At 41.3% G+C, this 24,330-nt stretch overlaps 1 protein-coding gene across 1 annotated transcript in view; it reads left to right on the top strand.

The window, feature by feature from the left end:
* The first annotated feature begins 656 nt into the window (after positions 1-656).
* Positions 657-24,330, top strand: part of LOC134570783 (uncharacterized) — a 41,325-nt gene continuing 17,651 nt past the window's right edge. The window contains exons 1-3 of the mRNA XM_063428753.1: positions 657-842; positions 2,857-2,968; positions 23,543-23,613. Of these exons, the coding sequence (XP_063284823.1) occupies positions 2,876-2,968; positions 23,543-23,613 (164 nt within the window). The 5' untranslated portion in view covers positions 657-842; positions 2,857-2,875. The remainder of the gene's footprint in view (positions 843-2,856; positions 2,969-23,542; positions 23,614-24,330) is intronic.

Genomic DNA, 24,330 nt, shown 5'->3' with positions numbered 1-24,330 from the left:
TTCCCCCTCCCCTTCCTGTCATTCCGCCGGTGGCCGGGTACAGGAATCATAGGGTTCCTGTCCCGCGTTCCGCGCCGCCCGGCCACGCTACATGGAGAGACCGGCAGGAGGGAGCGCTCTGCGCTTCCCTCCTGCCGGTCACTCAAACACGGCTGCCCTCCATACAGCAGTGCTGCGCCGCCTGGGGCTTGTTAAAGCGCTCAGGCGGCGCAGCATGAGGAGGCGCAGCTGGGACAGGGATCCGGCGCCCCCTGATAAGTTGCGCCCTAGGCGGCTGCCTAGGTCGCCTTACAGGTGGCGCCGGCCCTGCGCACAGCCAGCACTGCAGAGAGAGTGAGTGAGCCAGGCAGGGGCAGAGAGCTGCGAGTGCGCCCCCCCAGATGTTGCGCCCGGGGTGGCCGGCCCCCCCTGCACCCCCTACGCTACGCCTCTGCACCTCACAATTAGGTGAATAGATCACATGTTTTAATTCAGGAATTAACTAGCATAGGATCAGGTACATGTGCCTCTCTTCAATCTTAGTTGCTATAGTGACATGTTTCTCTGGCAACTAGAAATCACTTTGGATTTCTAAACAGTGGGTGGGGGGGAGAGATAAAGGATGTCACTTTAATTATTAAGGCTGATCATTACTAATTAATGCACTCACTCATTAGTCAGGTTTGCAGAACCTATTGCTTTATTGTGCAGACACGCTTCTCTAGGCAAGTGGTTATGTCTTGTGCTGGGTAAATTATGAAAATTACAGAATTAGAGAAAAACAACCAATCAATTCTACAGGCTGGCTACCCAACACAATACACTGGAGTGATGGCTGATGACAAGCATCATTAACGAATAAGGTATGAGATTTTTTTTTATGTTTTCTCATGAGAATTTAAAGAAGATTGGACATATTATTAGGAAATGATGCAGATATTCTAGGTTTCCTTAATGTACAGACAAGAATGATCTTTTTAAAGAAAAAACAAACAAACAAACAGGTAGCTGGCTATGGTAATGTGAGAAAGAGCTGTTATAGACAAGGTTTGGAATGAAATAATAATCCAGGATACTATAACATAGAAGAGGACAATGTATGGAGTATACATACTCAAAAGGAACACAACGAGGACCGATGATACACTGTTATGACAACCTGATCTTTGTCAGCCCTATCCAACATGCAATATTCTACAAAGAGATAAGAACTGCTTGTTTCTAGATATGTAGGACTTAACATGTTAGTGCTGACTTCCTTAAAGGGACACTATAGTTACCAGAACCACTACAGCTTAAAGGGACACTATAGTCACCTGAACAACTTTAGCTTAATGAAGCAGTTTTGGTGTATAGAACATGCCCCTGCAGCCTCACTGCTCAATCCTCTGCCATTTAGGAGTTAAATCCCTTTGTTTATGAACCCTAGTCACACCTCCCTGCATGTGACTTGCACAGCCTTCCATAAACACTTCCTGTAAAGAGAGCCCTATTTAGGCTTTCTTTATTGCAAGTTCTGTTTAATTAAGATTTGCTTATCCCCTGCTATGTTAATAGCTTGCTAGACCCTGCAAGAGCCTCCTGTATGTGATTAAAGTTCAATTTAGAGATTGAGATACAATTATTTAAGGTAAATTACATCTGTTTGAAAGTGAGACCAGTTTTTTTTTTCATGCAGGCTCTGTCAATCATAGCCAGGGAAGGTGTGGCTAGGGCTGCATAAACAGAAACAAAGTGATTTAACTCCTAAATGACAGCAAATTGAGCAGTGAAATTGCAGGGGAATGATCTATACACTAAAACTGCTTTATTTAGCTAAAGTAATTTAGGCGACTATAGTGTTCCTTTAACCCCTTAAGGACCAAACTTCTGGAATAAAAGGGAATCATGACGTGTCTCACACGTCATGTGTCCTTAAGGGGTTAATGTACTTTTTCTGGTGTCCATGGCATGTCCATGCAGGCTTTTTAATGTAAACACTGCCTTCTCAGAGAAAAGGCAATGCTTACATTGCTGATGCTGAATAATAATACCTTTAGTGGCAATCACTTAGACGGCCACTAGAGATGATTCCTAGTCTGCTGCACAGTGACGGCCAGCCAATTCACTGCATTTCTATGAGTAGTTGCTGATTGGTGCAGCGTGCATACACAGTGCCCTCCCAATGCATACACAGTGCCCTCCCAATGCTCTCCTACCGGAAAGCATTGGATTTGCTGAGATAATCAAGCTTGATGATCTCAGCCATGGAGACAGTGCCCACCGCAGCAAAACCAGGCACGGCATAGGAAAAAAGGTGCGTTTAAACAAGTTTTTACTGCACAGAGGTGAGCTAGATACCTAAATAGTTAGTTTAACACTATAGTCTCAGGAATACATGTTTGTGTTCCTTTAAGGTCCACCTTGTTGTGATGCAGTAGTCTGTTATTAGTCCTTAATGAGTTAAAAGAAGAAAATTCTAAGAGTCTCTGCCCAGTCATGTCTTATATATTAATCATGAATCAGATTTTTGTTTCTCTGGCTTTACACAGATAAAATACTGTCCAGTTCAATAATAGATTAAATATAACTAATGGGTTTGTATTACATATAGTGTATTTGGGGGCACACACCATGAAGGTATACATGGTGTACTAAACAATTCACTTTTGATTTATTACACAGAATAACATCTACTCACAATCTTCCAAATATACTTAGTAGGTTCAAAGAGACATATTTATTTATTCAGTATGACATGACATAACAGTTCCTGTGCACTGACTGCTTCCTGTATTGTGACAATATGCACACAGTAAGTAGATGAGTGCATTCATAAATGCACTGAAATGTTTGCACCCAGCAAACTCTTTTTTTTTTTTTGTCTATGAATTGTAGAGAAAGTGTTTCCTGCCATATGGACACTGCCAATCAAATGCAAATGCATGCCGAGGAACCCATAGAATATCCAGGAGAGAATCAATTACCTCCAGAAACTGTCCCACTCCAGGTAAGGTAGACCCACACGTGTCACGTGAAATGAGTAGGGTAGTACTTAGCCGTTCTAAAATTGTTTGAATTACAGGCAAAACCTATTATCACAATGTTTGTAAGTATAAGTATATGTAGCCAATAATACCTAATTATTTGGAAACATAAAACCTACAAAAAAAAAATCACCTCTATAATATATTGATGTGCATTATTATTATTAATTTATTAGTTAATATGAATGATTTATTTAAACAACTGATAATGCCCTGTTTTTTGTAAGTGGCTTAAGCTTCGCCTTCAAAGTAAAATTAAAATACTAGGCAAACTGTAAACAAAATTAACTACGCTTCGAATTCAGTTACTTTGGCCTTCAATCTGAAATCCACTTCAGTGAATAATCGGGTAATAGTGTAACTGAGTTCAGCTACTGCAGAATGCATTTAATTAAGACACGGGAGGCACATACTGAAATTCCTAAAAAATAATGTAGCACTCAGTCTGTTAATAACAGCTGAAACCAATTCATTGGCCACAGAAGGGAGCAATGTGCTTTGGTAACAGATGTTTTATTTTTGATATATAACAAAATCTAAGCATTTTTTTTCTCTTTTCCTTTACTAAAAATGCATTGCTTGTGCATGTATCATTCAAATGTAAACTTACTATTCTCTTATGTTAAACTATCTATTGTTATCATAGGGGAGATTTATCAAAGTCTCTGTTCTAAACAGTAATGCAAAAATGAACAAGGGGAGCGGTGACCTACTGGTTCCACTAGTTTCCATGGTGATAGCCCCCTTTTTAATTCCAACACTTTATCACTAGATGCCCAAAGCTTATCAGGCTTATTTATTAATATTAAATAGCCAAAATGTATGTCATAGAGGGCTTCCTGCTTTATAATATGTTGTCTTCCATTTTTATGCAAGTCCTTTGCCTGTAAATTACAATTACACATTGACACAGAGTATTGTTCCCAAAGTAAATAATGTACTGCCACTCTATAATTAATGACGTTGTCATAAGTTTTAAATTACAAGAAATTAACAGTCATAAGGAAACAGACCAGTTAAATGCATTCCTCAAGTTACGTGTCCGTATTCTAGTTAATATACCAAGCCCAAATCTTGCAACATATTCTGCAGGAACCTTTGGCCCCTAAAAATATAACTTATTTTTTGGGACTGTAGATTCCCCTCTGTCCATCTCTCTTTGGTGATAAAAAATTCAAGCTGGAGAATGCTTACTTACCTAGTTGCCAGCATGAGGACTCCTCTGCTGTAGCCACCCAATGCGCCTTCGAAGACGTCAGAATGCCTGCTTAATTCTTCCATGGTCTGCTCCAATCCATTGCTTCTCATAGATAAACAATGGACTGGAAATAGGCATGTGTGGGTAAATACCGTGCTCTGACAATTAAATTCTGCTATATGCAGCATTTGATTCCAGGACTGAGTTTCACTAGGGTTTTTATAGGAGGAAACTCCTCAGATGGCTCCCAGGAAGACAGCCACTAAAGGTGTATTTAACCTTGCAATAGAAACATTGTTAAGAGAACCTATAGATAAGAGAACCTATAGATAAACCCAACAACTGAATATGTGTGACCCATAGCATCGGACAGCAAATCACACAGGAATTGTAAAATTGAATGTGTTAATCAATACATTTAGATTGCCTAGGATTATTAATTGATCATGGAATAGAGCATGGTCATTGGAATAATGGGTGACAAATGAAGCAACCTAGGACTTTATCATCCATTCCACTATCATAGAAACAATATATGGACCCCATGATCGATTATTATAACTCTCTCTCATATATATATATATATATATATATATATATATATATATATATATATATATATAGTCCACATTTTAACAACAGTATGGTAAAAATAGATTTTTTAGGATAATACATATATTGGGGGTATGTCTACTATATGGTCAGTTGAATATTGGCCGATTCATAGTACTCATCTTTTGATAGCTAATATTACATGATGGAAACTCTGGGGAATATCCACTAAATGGCCAGTTGGACTGACTCACAACTTCACTGATCTTCCAGTAAATGGAATTTTTGGCAGTAAATGGAATTTCAATGAAATCCCCTGGTGTGAGTTTGCATGTAATCAATAGAGGGTGTGTTCAGAATCTGTGAGCATAGATGTAAGAGACTGCCCTTAATACCAATGATGTAATCAGAGGGTGTAAAGTTGCATACGATTCGCAGAAGGTTGATTGGGGTGAGTCCAGCTTCCTTTTTAACCCCAGGGAATTCATTTGGAGGGTTTGCTGCATTAAGCACTGAAATGCGTGTTTGCATCCTTTTTACTTTATATTTAAGCACTATGCACTGACTTACTTGTTTGTTCACATTTAGTTTGGGTTTGGGTTTGGGAATGGAAGGGTATTGAGGGATACTAATTGATTAAGTGCACTAAGCATAGTGATTAAGGCTAATAGGAGTGTAGGGTAGTTATAATACACAGTGAAACTAGATTTGAGTGTATTCAGAGTGTATATAAGCATATTACTACTACAAGCTATCTTTAATCAAGCCTCCTCTCCACTATACTATCCTTTGTTCATCCTCCATTATTGGAACTTAGGAGTGATAAAAATTGGACTGATTTGCATGCTCTGGGCTCATACTTTCTCATATGTAGAATGAACCTCTAATTGAAAACTTGTGAGAATACATGTAGAAGTATACATATTTTAAATATCAAATAGAAAAACTTTGATATTTTAGAGGTGGCTTCTGAGGAGAACAACACACTTCTGATTCTCAAGCCTCCCCTGTGCTACGGTACTCTGTGAAGTTAATGGCTCTATAGTGCATGCTGGGAGGCTACCACTCCCACAATATAACAGGTGGTATGAGGGCATGCTGGGACATCACAGTAGTATTCCCTCTACTCCCTGATCCCCATTTCCTCCCTCATAAATCTAAATCAGAAAAGAAGACCTACCTGAGGTGGAGGAAACCTTACTATAGCTGCTCCTTTTATGGTGTGGCATGTCTCTGGAGCTCCGTTGGTGGTAAGTGCTGACATCTACTGCAGCTCCCACGCATATAGGGACCTCTTCCGCCTTGCCACAGCATTCAGACGTGGATCAGCGGGAGGGAGGCCAGGTATGTGTGTGGGCCGTGGCACAGTGAAATGCGGAAAGTACCATCTTGGCCTAGGCCCCTCCCACAAGTGTTTCTTTTAACCCCTGCAGTAACATTCCGTGTATAAGACGAACCCCAATTTTAAACTAAAAACATTTAGAAAAAAAACATAGTCCTTTACATGGAAAAATAAGGTAAGTGGCATGGCCTTTCCTGCCCTGTGGTGTAACCTGATTTGTGGCCCTTGTAACTAGGTCACATTATGTTTTGTTCAATATATTGTTTATTTTTCCAACAATGTTTTCATGCAGCATTAATACGAGCCTCTGTGTCTTAATACAATTGCATTTCTACTTTTATGCTATTATTATTATTATTATTATTATTATTATTATTGCCATTTATATAGCGCCAACAGATTCCGTAGCACTTTACAATATTATGAGAGGGGGATTTAACTATAAATAGGACAATTACAAAAAACGTACGGGAACAATAGGTTGAAGAGGACCCTGCTCAATCGAGCTTACATTCTATAGGAGGTGGGGTGTAAAACACATTAGGACAGGAATTTGCAGTCAAATAAGGTGGGCTGCCCTTTAGGAGAGAGCGGGAGACAGGTATGTGAGGTAGAGGTTAGTCTTGGAAGCCATAAGCTTTCCTAAAGAGATGGGTTTTAAGGCACTTCTTAAAAGATGCAAGACTAGGGGAGAGTCTGATGGCGGTAGGCAGGCTATTCCATAGGAAGGGAGCCGCCCGCGAGAAGTCCTGCAAGCGTGAGTTGGCCGTACGGGACAACGGACAGGAGGTGGTCACGGGCAGTAATATTTAAATGTATTTTTTCACTTTAGTCTGCATAGATAACACTTTATTTAATGGAAACAAAAATGACAATTTTGGTTGGACAGAAAACCTTTGTATCAAATATTGAAGTTGCATATAAGAAAACAGTATTGTAAATATATAACTATTCTGTTTTGTAACAGTAAATTTTCATATAGTCTATAATCCACTGACATATGCATTATCCTATATGCACTCATTCTCAGAAACATATAAAACCAAGAGGGCTGCACTCACCTGAACATGCATACTGAAAAATGAATACAACATACAAGATCGAGCACACTCACTCATTCACTGAACAGCAATTTCAAAGCTCACAGAATGAGCTTTAAAATGTACTTTTTACATAAGTGAGGTGTTTTTAAAAAAAATATTATATTCTGCAAGATTTGTTTTTTGTTTTTTATGGAGCAACAATTGAGTGTTTATTGTTCTGTTTCTATTTTCTTTTGACATTATCCTCCCATATGTTCCAGTAGTAAGTTAATGATTCTGTTGTGTTTGATGGCAATCTGAGGTGCATCTCATAGCACTTATTCTCTAAGGCCAATGTTAATACCTCTTTAATAGCAGGGATTACGTCAGATCTCTAATAACGTGGTATTACCATAGTGGTCGCTATCAAGACTTGGCCTACCATTATCTTATCCACTCTGGTAAAGTTTTCAGGAAATGACTTGAATAAACATAGTTCTGGAGTCAAAGTCACAACAGAAGGAGTTATATCCCTAATTATTGTATGTGCATTCTTCCAAAATAATTGTAAACGTGGACAATGCCACCACCTATGGGAATATGTGCCTGTTTGCCCACAGCCATGCCAGCAGAGATTTGTAGAATTGGGGTATATTTTCTGGATCTTGGATGGAGTTAGATACCACTAATATAAAACTTTATAGTGGTTCTCCAAATGAGCCGAACACTGGGTGATACCTTTCAAATGTAAAGAAATAGCCAACCTGTCATCAAAATACATTTCTCTCTTGAGATCCACTCTCCCATGCAAATATGTAATCCAATTTGGTTCTGTGAGATTTTAAATTACTGCTTAGTGAATGAGTGAGTGCGCTGGATCTGGTATGTTGTAAGAATTGGCTGCAGCTGCACCCTTCTAAGTATGCATGTTAGGTGAGTCCAAGCCAACTTTCTGGTTTTGCACTCCTACCAAGCCAACTTTCTGGTTTTGCACTCCTACCTGTCACAGGTCCCTCATTCAAGCTACCTATTTAATCTTGACCTGCAGAGATTCCCAGGAGGAAGCATTTTTCTTGTGGATTATTCTCATAAAAGCTGGCATTAGGTTGCTAGAGTAGGACCTGCCACACGCACCCATGTAAATTGTAAATGTTGCCAGCTTTACCACATTATCATGAAATTTCCGATACCAGATCACCTTCTTATTGAAGCCATGTTGCCACTTTGCACACACATGAAAATCCTTATACACACCCAAATATACACTTTGATTCATGCTCATATACACACACACAATCTGATGCACGTGAACACATATACACACACAAACACACTGATGAGACACACAGACACAAACAGATAAATACTGATGCACATTTACAGTTAATGTTTGGCAGTGTGATATCTGTGTGGATGTTTAGCAACTTGTACCATGCCTGAAAGTGAGTATTCTTGCTCATCTATGAGTGTCACTGGATAAAATACCCTTGCTAAAATATTCTAGGATAAGTGGTGAATGGAACAATCTAACAGTAGAAAAGAGAGAGAGTGAGATGGACTATGGAGGTGAGGGAACTGGGGTATATTTTCAGACAGATGAGAGTTTGGAATGCAGAAACAAGCAGAGATCAGGAGAAAGTTGTTCACAAAGTGAAGAGAATGAGAAGGGGTGTATTTTTTAAGTAAAGAGGAAATGTAATGAAAAATGGCATTAGTGAGGGCTAGTGTTCGCAGTTTTGAATTATATCCTGGATGGTACAGAAAGCCAATGTTATGATTGGGATAGGGGTGAGGTGTGCGTGTAGTAGTCATTAAGAGACTAAAGAGGGGCAATGCAGGTGCTTGGAAGGCTGATGTATGTTGAGTTGCAATAGTCAAGACGAGAAATGACGAGTGCATTAACAAGTGCTTTAGTTGTATCTTGCGTTAGAAAAGGATGAATGCTGGGCAATATTTTTGAGGTGGAAGTTTACAGGATTTGGAAACAGACTGGATATGAGGAGAAAAAGTAAGACCTGATTCAGAAGAAACTCTAATGCAGTGAGCTTGAGGGGTTGGGGTAATAGATGTCCCATTGATGTGCAGAAAGGGAGTCTGATGGGGAGTTTAGTTTTCAAAGGATTACGTTTTTAGAAGATGGGTGGACATCCAGTCAGGGTTGGAAGAGAGGCAGTTTGATGTTTTCTAGGAGAACAGGAGAGGGATAAGAGGAGAACAGTTAAATATGGGTATTGTCAGCATTAATAATGTTACTAAGAGAGGCAGTGTAAGTGGAGAATAAAAGAGGACCAAGAACAGCGCCTTGGGGAACACCAACTGAAATTGGCAGTTGGGAGGAGGTGGCACTAAATAAACAAACAAACAGAAAGATAGAATGAAAATCAGTAAAAGGCAGCAGTATATAAGTCTACATATGACTGTAAGTATTTACATGTGATTTTCCTAACAAGAGGGTTGGGGGTCAGACAAAAAATTCTACAGTTTGGGGAGGAGGGCAAAATCCATTTCCACCATGGGTGCCATGAAATATAGGTATACATCTATATCCAGTGCTTTATTGAACTTTAATACAATAATACGGTGCTAAATAACATTAGTCATATGTGGTGTGGTTGGATAATGCCTAAATCCTGGACTGTTGGAAAGCCATGAGAACTAGGTTGTGAACTACTTTTCTATATAAAGGAGACGTTTATTCCTTTGTCAATGAGGGGAACAGAAACAGGATTTTGCTCTGTATTTTGTTCTTCGTCCAAGACAGAAATTGAGGTAAGATGGATAGGTATGTGTCTCAAGCTACCAGCTAGTATATGACAAAGTTATTCATTTTCTTCAGCTCTTTTTGCAACCTGACTTGGTTAGTCGACTGAAGCTCCGAATTCTTTGCCTGGACTGACCTTTCATGCCTGATGACAAGGAAGGACTTAGAGAAAGACTTCTATTCTGAATTTACATCTTGGTGTTGCCAGACATTCATTTAACCCCTTAAGGACCAAACTTCTTGAATAAAAGGGAATCATGACATGTCACACATGTCATGTGTCCTTAAGGGGTTAAAACTTTGAGTGTTTTTTTTTCCCCATAAGGTGCCATAGTAGATGTTCTACTAGTAGTGGTAGAGTATATATAAATAGTTGACCTATGAAGTTGCTTACTTAGTTTAAACCATACTCCTCAGTATAACTATCATCTCAAAATGAAACAACACAATATAAACAATGGGGGACATAAATGGTATACCATGGTTTACTTAAACCTACCCCTATAGTGTTAAAACACCATTAAGTGGCTGGTCCTCCTTAAAAAGGTAATACATGTACCTTTTATTCCAGGGCCGCGTGGGTCTGCCGGCCCTGGCTCTGGCCCCAATCCAAAGATCACCAGAACTTACAATCTCAATCAATCCAGTGCTTTCCTGTGGGAAAGCATTGAATTGGCTGAGATTGTCAATTCTGATGAACTCAGCCAAGAAGGCAAAGTGGGGGTGGAGCCAAACACTGGGCTGGCCAATCAGCATTTCCTCGTAGAGATGCACTGATTCAATGCATCTCAATGGGGAAAGTTCTGTGCCTCCATGCAGAGCTTGGAGACGCATGAAAGTCAGTGCTGCACGTTGTATGTCCCGTCTGAGTGACATCCACCGAGATGTCCCTAGGCAGAAATGTAAATACTGCCTTTTCTCTGAAAAGACACTGTTTACATTAAAATACATGCAGGTACTGACTATAGACAAAGTAATAACTACATTATAGAACTGTAGTTGTTATGGTGACTATAGTGTCCCATTAATCTTTGCTACAAATCCCTTAGAAAACGAAGGTACCAGTGTAGAATTACTAACAAACACCTACTTCCCCAAAGGTTTGTGTGTCTGATGGGCTTAGAGGAGTGAAATACAGTAAGTGAAATATAGAATTAAATAGAATTGAGGTGTAGAAAAATATTATAAGCCAGAGTCAGAGAATGCTGAAGGTAGGGTGGTACATATTGATATTGATACTTTAGAAAGAGTTCAGAGAAGGGCTATGTGAAGAACTGAACCTCGGCAAGGGTGCTTGGAGGGGCCTTCTGGCCAGCATCTTGCTAAAAGACTACAGGCCAAGTCAACGACTGTAAAGACCAATATTTTATTCCCCCTGGTTCCCCTGGTTTGGCACTTTCCATGGAACCAAACGCTAGCTCCCTGGCGGCCGTTCGCATGGACCAAAACAGCAAATAGACTTCATGAGGACTAAGCCGCAAATGCCCTGGAACTATTTTGGCATGAAGACTTTGCGGTTCCCGGTTGGTCCCCCAGTGGCACTTAGACGCGATTACAAAATTGCGGTTTTGGTCCATGCGAACAGCCTCCAGGGAGTTAGCATTCAGTTCCATGGAAAGTGCCGAACCAGGGGAATAAATTATGGGTCTTTACAGTCGTTGACTTGGCCTGTAGTCTTTTGGCAAGAGGCTGGCCAGCAGGCCCCTCAAAGCACCCGTGACAAGGTTCAGTTTGTCACAGGCTACTAAACTGGTTCATGGATTGCAGGATAAAACTTACAAGGAAAGGTTAAAGGAACTTAACATGTATAGCTTGGAGGACAGACGAGACAGGAGGGAAATGATAGAAACATTTAAATACATAAAGGGAATCAACACAGTAAAGGAGGAGACTTTATTTAAAAGAAGAAAAACTACCATAACAAAAGGACATAGTCTTAAATTGCTAAGTATTACTTTACTGAGAGGGTAGTGGATGCATGGAATAGCCTTCCAGCTGACGTGGTAGAGGTTAACACAGTAAAGAAGTTTAAGTATGCGTGGGATAGGCATAAGGCTATCCTAACTATAAGATAAGGCCAGGGACTAATGAAAGCATTTAGAAAATTAGGCAGATTAGATGGGCCGAATGGTTCTTATCTGCCGTCACATTCTATGTTTCTATATGGACCATATAGATCAGTAGTCAAACATGAGCTGAGGTCAAAAGACAATCACACCCAGATAGCTTGTGTTCCATTTGCTAGAGACAATTCACCCCTGGTTCATGTGCTATGGACTCCCCAAGTTTGCAGCGACAAGTAACATTTAGACCTGGCTAGTAGTTTTGAACTTGAAATTTTGAGTCGTAACCTGCACTTTTCAAACCCTACAACAATCTGTTAGCATGGTACAGAATGTTGAGGAAAAATTATACTTTCATGTGTGGAGCAGAGTTTTGGAAGACTCCTTTTGCCCCCAAATGTATGTGCCTGGAGTTCTGTGGAAACAATGTTTAAAAAATAAATCACCTGTACTATGTTTATTTTTATTTTTATTGTATAGTGTAAGGAATAAAAAGGGTCCTGCTATAGAAGATATTACTCTTGTATTTTCTAACTGAGTTTGTAAATTATTATAGAAACCTGTGAATGTCACTAACAACTGACTATTGACATTAGATTCATCCAGAAACTGGCTAGGATTTCAGCCAGACCATTTTTTATGTAGGTAACAGGAATATTTGATGTTACAGTTCACAACTCCAGCAACTCTCGTCAGTCAAATCTCTATATAGCATTATGATCCACATTGGGATATGTGAGGGTTTTTTTCTGCAAAAAAGGCTATTGGTTTAAACTTGCTCCCTTTAGCAAAGGTTGTTAAATCTAACTTGTTATATACCTAAGATTCTTTTTTTTTTTTTTTTGTTAAAGGAGAATATTACGTAGTCCTTAAGGACATTTAGTTTTATTCCTAAAATAAACTGGAACGTGCTTTAAAACTATGAAGTTAACTAAAAAAAATTACAGCCAATTGTCATGCTTTATATGTTCAACTAGTTAACGAGCAACCAAGATTGATACAAAAATGATGGTAGGCGAAATAAATGGGGGGAGGGAGAACTCTTTGGTCCACCAATACATTGCCCAGTATATCCTGTGCTTCTCTGTTTGGTGGAAGGTTAGCTAAAAAGTAGAAAAAAAACCTCTTAATTTTAGGGAAATATATCATTTTTAAGTCCGCTAAAGAACACTTCATTATCACGCAGTCATTGATGAGTATAATGTTCCGAAGAGATAAGACATGTTCACAAAATACCAGGCTTTCAACACATGTGCCAACCAGTACCTATTATTTGCACTGCCCAGAGCAGACAATTTCAGATTTTAACTGAATGATAGTAGTGTGTTTTTTAACGTTCTAAGAGTACAAAATTATATATATTTTTTTTAACAATGATGGAACATTTTGTATGTCTATATCTGTACCATACAGAGGGAATCTCTAAAGCACTGGCATAAAACAAAAAAAAATTCTGCTGCATAAGAAGATAAGTAACTTTTTATAACAAAGCCAACCATGAATACATTGGGTTGGAAGGAAAGATGTTTTTATTGTAACAAATTATACATTAAACAAAATATGTTCCTGAAAGTCTTATGCATAAACAACCCTAATGCTTCTCAGAGACATGAACATTAGACTGGTTTTCGGGAATTGGGAGATAAGTAGTAGAGTTTATAGGTGCAATTATTAAAACTTTGATTATAAGCAGCAAATTTAAAAGATGTGCTTGCTGGGCTTAAATGAACACAATAGCCACCAAAACAACTTTAGCTTAATGAAGCAGTTTTGGTTTACATATTATGTACCTGCAGTCTCATTGCTCAATTCTCTGCCAATTAGGAGTTAAATCACTTTGTTTATGCAGCTCTAGTCACACCTTCCTACATGTGACTTAAACATCCTTCCTAAACACTTCCTGTAAATAGACATCTAATGTTTACACTTCCTTTATTCCAAATTCTGTTTAATTTAGAATTTCTTATTGCCTGCTCTGTTAATAGCTTGCTAGATCCTGCAAGAGCCTCCTGTATGTAATTAAAGTTAATTGTACAGAGCAGGAGATAAAAACGTTTTTAAAGTTACATTGATTGAAAATAAAACCATTTTGTTTTCATGCAGGCTGTGTCAGTCACAGCCAGGGCAGGTGTGGCTATGATTGCATAAACAGAAACAAAAGTGATTTAACTCTCAAATCGCAGTGAGGTATGATCTATACACAAAGACTGCTTAATTAAGCTAAAGTTATTTTGGTGTCTATGGTGTCCCTTTAATATACTTCCCAAATGTGAAATATAATGGTAAAGGTCTTTCCAAACACTTAAAAAAAAAAAAAAAGGGGGCGTGGCCTGACCGCGGACGCAAATGGACGTGTGAGCGACGGGCTCCGAGATAAAATCCCCTAATACAGCGAACAAACGAGCTTATACCGAGAGACTACCCTTAAAACTTATACCACTCACCGGTGGAACGATCAAGCAATATGGCACAACGCTCCACGACTAAAAAGAAGCTGAAAGAACCACCTTCCCTCCAGATCGCGGCTATGTCCTCGCCGCAACGAGGCTCCAAAGATGGCGGCGGTAGGCCCCAATCACCGGCCTCGAGTTCCGGCAGGAGCGACATCACCTCCATATCGCACAGAGACACTCCAGCCACAGAAGCCTCTATTCAAAAGATGCATAATGCCCTGCAATCGTCCATACAGGCTGACTTTGCAAAATTAGCCAGAGAAATACGGGCAGAGGTACAAGCACTGGGAGAACGCACTGACAGTCTTGAGAACAAGACAGAAGAGATAATCTCTGCGCACAACAATGCAGTAGCATCGTTTGAAAACATGGATTCCAAAATCTCTTATATCCTTGCTAAAATAACGGACCAAGAGGATAGAGATAGAAGAAATAATGTCCGCATACGTGGGATCCCAGAGGAGATCAGCTCAGCTGAACTGGGCACCTTTGTTACCACACTATTCAGACACCTGGTGCCCAACCTGCCGGAGTCCACCCTACTACTAGACAGAACCCACCGCCTACCCAGACCTAAGCACCTACCAGCTTCCACACCCCGCGACACCATCACGCGGGTGCACTACTATACCACCAAAGAATTAGTAATGCAAGCCTCCAGGAAGAACCCTACTCTCCCTGACGCCTTCCACAAGATCCAACTATACACGGATCTTTCAGCGACTACTTTGACAGCGAGGAGATCCTTCACCCCCATCACCCGAGCGTTGAGAGCAGCGGAGGTTCCATATAAGTGGGGATTCCCGACACGTATCATCGTGAAGAAAAACGGGGCAGAGAAACACATCCTCACACCAGAAGAAGGAAAAGGCATCCTAGCAGAGTGGAACATACCGATACCAGAAACCCCGAAGGAATTCTCAGAAAGCCAGATGACAGCCAAGGCACCTCAGAGATTAGCCCCAGGATGGGAGAAGCGTGGTTCGACTAACTGACTCTTGAGCCTCACAGTCCCAAGGACCTTTTAAAATGTGCTTGAGGTTATGCAATGTGGAGACCGAAAACCTGGGTGGTTGACAGTGGTGGTGGTAATGTATATTTATGTTGTAAAGGGTTAATAGCCATGTGACACAATAGCCGAAATATAACCACTGGTTTGAGTTTGGTTGCTAGGCGCACGTAATACGTTGACTTATTCGCACAACTACACAAGGGTTAGCATATATCGGTATGTCTATGGACTACCAACTAGTGCAACCAAGGGCAAAGAAGGAAAGGAGGAAAAAAAAAAAAATGTACAAAAAAAATAAAACACACCTTTACAACTTTAAATTAAAAAGTTACACGTACAACATAACTAAGCGCATCTTACATATACATTGGGCGACCACTTACAGTGGCCCATTTGCCCTTGGAGTTGAATGAAGGTGGTTGAGCCGGTGGTTGGCATCGACTGTACCGGGGGCGGTCATAGACCCACACCCGGGACTGCTGTCTCCTCCCCACTCACCACGACAGATCTGCCATTGTGTCAGTTTCCTACCATCCACAGCTGTAAGACTGTAAATCGATAGCTATATGTTTAAGGTCTTGAAAGGACCACAGTCATGCATAAAACATGGAATAGTTTCTCCTTTTTGCATCATGGGGATTCTCTACCCCCAGTATGGGCCCAATGCCCAAGTAATTAAGTTTCCAACGGTCCCAGTATGGAGACCGTACCTTTGTATAAAAATGGTACATGCCAATCTAAGTTCCAGCCTCACTTCAGAGGCTTATTGCCTATTGTATATAGTTTGTTTTTGGTTCCTTGTTTTCCCTCCCCCCCTCCTCCATTCTCCTCAGGACCACGACTCCAGAATCGAAACATCTTCAAGTGCACACGTCTGAATAGCAAAGAATTCGGCAGTGATATGCTACCCGCAAACATGGGCGGACAAACAATAAAAATAGGAACAAGACACCGCGACACAATAATAGAAATTAGGGTTTACAATACCTGTTCCAGTATTCTCGTAACTGCTAACATCAACCCAAGAGTTTCTCCTCTGAAATCGAAGAGACACGCTGCATCCCACCACAGATACCATGACGCTTAACGTCTTCTCCTTAAATACCAAGGGGCTGAATACACCCCATAAACGGAGACTAGCTCTCACGGAAGCGAAAAAACATAATGCCCATATTGCATTTTACCAAGAAACACACTTCCAAACAAACAAACATCCAAAATTCCTCTCCAAGTACTTCCCCTTGGGATTTCATAGCACTTACAAAACAAAAAAAAGGGGGGTATCAATTTTAATAAGTAAAACAGTGCCCTTCCAGCTAGTCAAACTAATCAAAGACAAAGAAGGTAGATATCTCATTTTACAATGTATTATAAATAACGTTCAAATGACCTTGGTAAACATGTACGGCCCTCACAATGACCAACACACATTCCTAGATAACGTCCTCACCTTAGCCGAAGCCCACAAATACGGGGATATCATACTGGGGGGGGACACTAACTGTCTTTTAGACCCCGTACTAGACACTACATCTACAGGCATAGTTGACAAACGAACAACTAAGAAAAGAATAAGGTCCTCATCCTTGATAGATCAGACACTTACGAATCACGGAGTTTTAGACGTATGGAGAACGCTCAATCCAACAGCTAGAGACTATACTTTCCACTCAGCAACTCACAACTCCTACTCTCGCATAGATAGATTTTTTCTCCCGGCCACGATGTTGTCCAAGGTAGTAGCATCTGACATTGGAGTAATAACGTGGTCGGATCATGCTCCCACTACGATAGCAATCCTGACGCAACATCCTATTCAGGGAAAAAGAACATGGCGTCTCAACGACACTTTTTTAGTAGATCATAAACTTGTGACCCAAATCAAAGGAGAACTTGAAACCTACTTCGAGATCAACGATGATGGAGTGGTAGGGGCCGAAAGTCTATGGCAAGCACATAAAGCAGTGCTCAGAGGCCAATTCATCAAACACTCAAGCTACAACAAGAAACAGAGAATGCTGCAATATACAAACATACTCACGGAACTTCACGACCTAGCACGCATAAATAAACAGACTCCTTCCCACGACACGACCACAAGAATCCTCCAACTACAAACGCAACTGAATGACCTTGAAACAGCCAAGACCACCTTCTATCTCACGAAAATGAAACACAAATTTTTTAAAGAAGGCAACAGAGCTGGCAAGATTCTAGCGGCACAACTCAAGACTAGATTAGAAGCAACAAGAATAGCTTATCTTCAATCGACAGGCGGTAGTAAATTGACGAATCCACAGAGCATAGTAGATGAGTTCAGCAAATATTATAGTAAACTATATAACTTAGGCATGGAAGATCCTTCCTCTCAACCCAAGAAAGAAGACATTGATGACTTTTTACGAGATGTCAGCCTACCTCAGATAACAAAGGAGGATTGCCTGCGCCTAATTCAACCTATTACAGTAGAGGAGACACTCCAAACCATAGATCAACTACCATCACATAAATCACCGGGACCAGATGGTTTCTCAAACCTATACTATCGCACCTTTGGAAATATCCTAGCTCCTTACATGACTAATTTATTTAACCACTGCTTTGGCACGGGAAACATGCCATCTGACATGCTCCAAGCGCATATTTCGACACTTCCGAAGCCAGGAAAGCCCCCCACTCAATGCTCTAATTTCAGGCCTATATCGTTGCTCAACTGCGATACGAAGATCTACGCTAAGATTATAGCGAATAGACTAGCGCCAATCCTCCCCAGAATTGTGCACACGGACCAGTCAGGTTTTATTAGAGGTAGACAAGGTTGTGACAACACTAGGAAGATAGTAAACATCTTATCACACATGGAGACACACAACTCAGAAGGCCTTCTACTGGCGTTAGATGCGGAGAAGGCCTTCGACCGCCTAAATTGGTCGTATATGACAACAGTCCTAGAAAAATACGAATTCCCACAAGAATTTATAAGGGGGGTAATGGCACTATATGGCAGCCCGACCGCACAAGTCTCTAATGGGGTTTTTATATCCACTCCATTCAGCCTTACCAACGGTACGCGGCAAGGTTGCCCGTTATCCCCATTATTATTTATTTTATCACTAGAGCCCCTAGCACACATAATTAGACATGACCCGATGATCGAGGGCATCCAGATACACACGCACAACTATCGTTTAGCGATGTTTGCAGATGACATCTTTCTTTCCCTCAGCCATCCGGAATCTTCGTTGCCCAGACTTATGAGTTTGCTGCACAAATATGGTCGAGTTTCGTTCTACAAGTTAAACACAACAAAAACACAAGCTTTACCGATTAACATACCACTACATCGCCTGCAAGCTTTGCAGACCACCTACCATTACGATTGGAGGCGCGACTATGTCACTTATCTAGGAATCAAATTAGCTCTACACGAACACAAAATGGTCTCCTTAAACTACACTCCGCTGGCCAACATGTGCAACTCAAGTTTTCAGTCATGGAAATCAATACGCATCTCTTGGATGGGCAGAATTCAAACCATCAAGATGATGATACTACCAAAAATTCTTTATGTTTTTAGGATGCTACAGCTGCAGATCCCACTATTGTGGTTTCAGAATATACAAAAAATGCTCAACAGATTCATATGGGGTAAAGCAAAACCACGCTTACCACTTTCTCTATTGCAATTGACTCCTAGGGACGGAGGGGTAGGCCTGCCTAAGCTGCTCACATATTATAGGGCAGCCATTTTAGAAACAGCAGTCCGACTCCATGCACAGAACAACACATACCAATGGGTGGATATGGAAGGAGAGAAGATGCATCCGCACTCTCCGGAAAATACTCTGTGGACACCTAAGCCATACCGTCAACAGAGAATCTCACTGTACCCCACAACTGCACTAACGTTGCGAGTCTGGGATCTGGTCCACATGGACTTAATTAAACGCAAATGCTTTGACTCCCGAGCTCCCCTGTTGGCGTTAGAAGCGATTTCTCCCTGGCTTTCAATAAAGCAGTGGACAGAGAGGGGAATACAGCATATCAAAGATCTTTGCGATGGGACCCAGATATTGCCATTTCCCGACATTCAAAAGAGGTATAAAATCCCGAACTCTTTTATCTTTTCATACCTTCAACTTAAGAGTATAATCAACACTAAAGTAGAATTCCCACGCATAGGGCATAACTCTAGACAACTCTACAAGGCGAATCTTATCAATAGATGCCAGAAAAACCCAACAAAACCGAAAACTTTATCTCTGTGTTACCAGACACTGCTAGAATGTCGCTCTCCGCAACTCTTCAAATATACGTCACAGTGGGAAAGAGAGGGTATACCCAAACTCACAGATGAACAATGGCTCAAATCGCTGGATGCCCTGAGAGGCATTACAACCTGCTTCTCACACGTTGAAGCTCACAAGAAAATGGTGTTTCGATGGTACCTAACGCCACACCGCTTACATAAGATATACCCAGCGGTTGGAGCCAACTGAAAACATTAGGGAACATGACTCACATATGGTGGGATTGTGAGCTGATAAGGCCGTTATGGGCACACGTTCAAACACTGATCACAGTAGGCACTGGACAATCCCCCACGCTCACTCCCAAAACTGGCTTGCTACTTTTATTTTCAGATGATTGGCCTCAAAAATCCAAACAACTGGCTACCATGATTATTTTAGCAGCTAGAAATTTACTGGCACTCAATTGGAAGTCCACGTACTGTCCGACGAACAAGGAACTCACACGGAAAGTTTTTCAGTATTACAGATATGAAATACTCTCCTCGGAGTCCCATCTCAGGACTGCAAAACTAGAATCCTTATGGAAACCGTGGTTGGAAGCCACACAGGAGGCTAACCCCGAAAGGAAAACAAGCCCGGCAGGTACAGATGGCGTCCCTAAGGACACGTCGAGACACTTCAGACACCCAGCTAGAACCATCTAAAGGAACACAACGCAGACGTCAAAACCATTTGTCTCAAGACCTTACCCTCTTAATACTCTACGCCAAGCTGTGGCTGCAGACTACCTTGCGAAGATGGTGATAAAGATCAGAGTTGTGGTCTCCCCTCCTTTCCTCTCCCCCCCCCCCCTCTCCTTGGTCAAGTAGATAAATTGATCCTATACACAGAGTTTTAGTGCACTTTGCAGGTTGATGTAACGAGCTTCAGACTAGAATTGATACTAACATTGATTGATTGTACAATGTAAACTGCACCATGTAAAGCGATTGATCATATTGTGTTCCCCCCCTATTTCCTTTCTGTATCCCATTCTTTACCTTACAGAAAAATAAAACATTATAGTTAATAAATTAATACTACTTTACACCCCAAAAAAAAAAAAAAAAAAAAGAATAAATTAAAATGCTTTCCTGTTTAATCATTGAGCTGAGCTGAGAACAAGCTTGAAAACCTAGATCAAACTAGAGACCTGCGGGGGCGGGGCCTGACAGCCAAGATGGCCGGTCGCACACTTCAAGAGCTCCTGCAGTAAAGAGCACAAACATGCTACCACAGATCGACCCCTTAACGCTAGCAACTCATGGTGGCCAGAGATCTACACGCGACGACATGCATAACAGAATGATACCGATCCGGCACCAAAGCGAGGCGGGACGACTCACTCCGACCGTGCGGCCTATAATGGAGCGGAGCCTGAGGCCTGGGGGAGACGGCCGATCCCCCGGCGCGGGAGCTGCTCACAAGCGTGAACCTGACACGACCCTGCTGCCCCCCCCTCTGGACCAGCGGGGGATATCCCGGTCCTCGCTGGGGACGATCACCCCCAAGTCACCGTCCGACCCAACGACAACACCCAAAGCAACAGGGGCATGCATAGGCCCACACCGGAGGGTGGCACTGACACAGCCTGCCAAAAAACGTCCTCTAATCAAGCCTCCTATGCACACAAGAGACTTCTACGAGCAGATCTGCGCAAGCCTGTGGAAGAGGCTTCAGGCCCAGAGACGGTCCTACAAGATGGCGATCACAGAGGTGGCGGCGTGGATCCGCCCGGCACTACGGCGCCAATTAGGCGGGAACCCCCCTCAGATCTCCAGAGAGGCCCCCCGGCGGAGCAGGAGACCAACACAGAGGGAAATTAAACCAGGTACCCTGGGCACCAACACTAAAGCCCGCACACACCGGAGGGGACCTCACCAACATGTGAGACCCGCCAGTACATCTGCGGCCTTAACGGCCATTGCCCAGCAGGGCGCAACCCCACGCTTGAACACTCACAGTTCCGGCCACGCTGCAGATCGAGAGACAGGGAAGCTGAATGCCAGAAAGAGAAACGGGCGGAACGCCCCACAGCAACCCTCATGGAGGAGAACCTCGTCCCAAAAGCATGCAGAGCAGAGCCTACCTCACTACAACTCACCCTTTGAACAGCCGCGACGACCATCACGAGGGGCACACACTCAGTCACGAAGAGGCATCGGCTGATGCGACGGGGACTTGAACTTAATGTGAGGCATAGTAGCCACTAGCACTCAGCCCTTTATGCCCCCAAACAAACTTCCATGATACATAATCACTACTCAATTGCCTAAACTGCTCTATAATGGTGTACTAGCTAAGACTGCACATAGTTAAGAATGTACCCACACTGTCTAGCACGCACTATAGCATAGGCATACTTCAGAGGGCATACCTGCCTATTTAACAGACACCCTCTATACTGCAGTAGATGTACCCCAGCATGATATAGGCATAGTTTCGAGGATATACCTGACTATTTGAAAGACAAGGTTTAACGCTACTATCCACGAAGCAAGGTTTCTTAACCTAAACGCTTACAGCATAACGTCTATAGGCATTGTATTGTATTGTACCAAGACACTGCTTTCAAGTGTGTTTACCTTATACCTGCTCTAAATTAAGCAATCTAGCAATGTTCAAAGTTTAGCATTTTTTGTTGTTGTTGTATTTAACTTTACCCTATTTCATTCAAGCCTACTCTGCAAATTAACTGTTTAGTTTACAAAACGCTAGACTAAGCCTGTGCGACATAGCCTGAATGTTACACTATGATCCTCAAAATTAGCAGTCTAGATACACCAGTGAAGTTACCTTTTAGTCATGTGACAGAATTAGCTGTCAAACCCTCCACTGTTCACTAAAACAAGCGAGTTACTTAACAAATTGTTTATTATAGTTCAGACATAACTGCCTAACTTATCATTATGCTATTCAAAACAAAATATGTGCAAACTCTCTATGCCACTGTTTCACCTGTTCATGTTCAAGTATAAATGCACGCTGTTGTGGCGTATGACTAACCTATGTACTCACCTGCACAACAAAAATAAAGAATTAAAAAAAAAAAAAAAAAAAAAAAAAACCTGCTTAAATGGAGATTTTTTTTTTTAACTTTGCTGTTTTGATCTTATTTTGAAAGCTGGGAATTATGATTTTAATTTTATATTTTAGGTCAAATTAACCATATTTCTCCAATTCCCAACAACTCACACTTATACTGGCAGTGAAAAAAAACATAAAAAATATATGGAGGAACATGCATAAAAAGTGGAACTAGGGCTACTTCATGCTGTGCATAAAAGAAAACTCTAAGGACCATAACAATTATAGAGCGCTGGGGTGGTTATGGTGTCAGAGGTGCCTTGGTGCCCCCTGCAAGGTTAGTAATCAAACCATTTAATAACTGTTTGTCAACTAACCTGCAGTATGCCGGGCACTGGTCACTTTCTTCATTGAGAGCTGGATTCTCCTGCTTGGAGCTTCTATTAACTCTGAGATAAGCCATTCAATGCAAGGCCAACTCATCACTTTTAGCCAATGAGCTAAGCGTTAGCTGATCACTCTCAGCCAATGAGTTAATATCTGCATTGCGAGGCTTAACTGAGTTTCATCTAGGAGGTAACTGGCATCCTGTAAACAGTTTGACTACTTACATTAGGGGTGTCAAAACACTCCTGGCACTATACCCTCTAAAGAACATTGGGATATCTTGTCTCATATCATTGTTTTAATAATAAAGTCTATGAAGTAATTATTTCATTTTGTATTACATTTATTCACAAAAACACAAGTGATAAGTTATTCAAATTATTTTACCTGTACATGGGTGCTTTTTAAAATATATATTTTTTCTTTAGGCATTACAGTTTATCAAAACTGAGCTGCTTAAAACACAGAAATCCATTAAAGATCTTCAGTGTGAAAGAAGGTATGGCTAATAATGGTATAATTATTATTTTGTTCTTTCATCTCATTCTGTTATTCACTGTTCAGAATTTACTCTAAGCCCTTGGAAGTGCAAAGGTGGTCTATGCTGATGACAAATTTGTCCTTAATTCTTAAGAACATTCAAACTAAACAGAGGCATAGCAAGGGGACCAAAGGTGACAGGTGCTTCCCAGTTTTCCCAGGTCACCACTGCACCAGGCCTACCAGGACACAGGGAAATTTACCAGTAGACCATCAGAGGTATGTATACTGCTTTATCTTGGGCGGTGAAGAGGTGCAAGGAGCCAGCAATTTGCAGAGCTGCAAGGCTGCTACATCATTACATCATATCTCAACAGTCGACGCTCTGTTCTTCCCATAGTGCATCCTGCTGCCATTGCTTTTCCAGGTAAACAACGCACACATGATCTAAAAGAAAACGTGATTCATCAGACCAGGCAACCTTCTGTTATTTATCCATGGTCCTCTTATTGATGCTCACATCCTCATTAAAGGTGCTTTGGGTGGTGGGAGGGGACATCATGGGCACTCTAACCAATCTGCGGCTACCCAGCACATATACAGCAAACTGCAATGCGTGTTCTGACATCTTTCTATCATGACCAGCATAAAATTGTTCAGCAATTTGAGATAAAATAGCTCTTCTGTGTGATGGAACCTTGTCCTTTCTTGCACCATTTTTGGTACCGGGAACACC

The sequence above is a fragment of the Pelobates fuscus genome, chromosome 8, assembly GCF_036172605.1.
Source record: "Pelobates fuscus isolate aPelFus1 chromosome 8, aPelFus1.pri, whole genome shotgun sequence".
In the NCBI taxonomy this organism is placed as follows: domain Eukaryota; kingdom Metazoa; phylum Chordata; class Amphibia; order Anura; family Pelobatidae; genus Pelobates; species Pelobates fuscus.
Note: the sequence above shows the minus strand (reverse complement) of the source record. Positions and strands in the feature narration are given on the sequence as shown.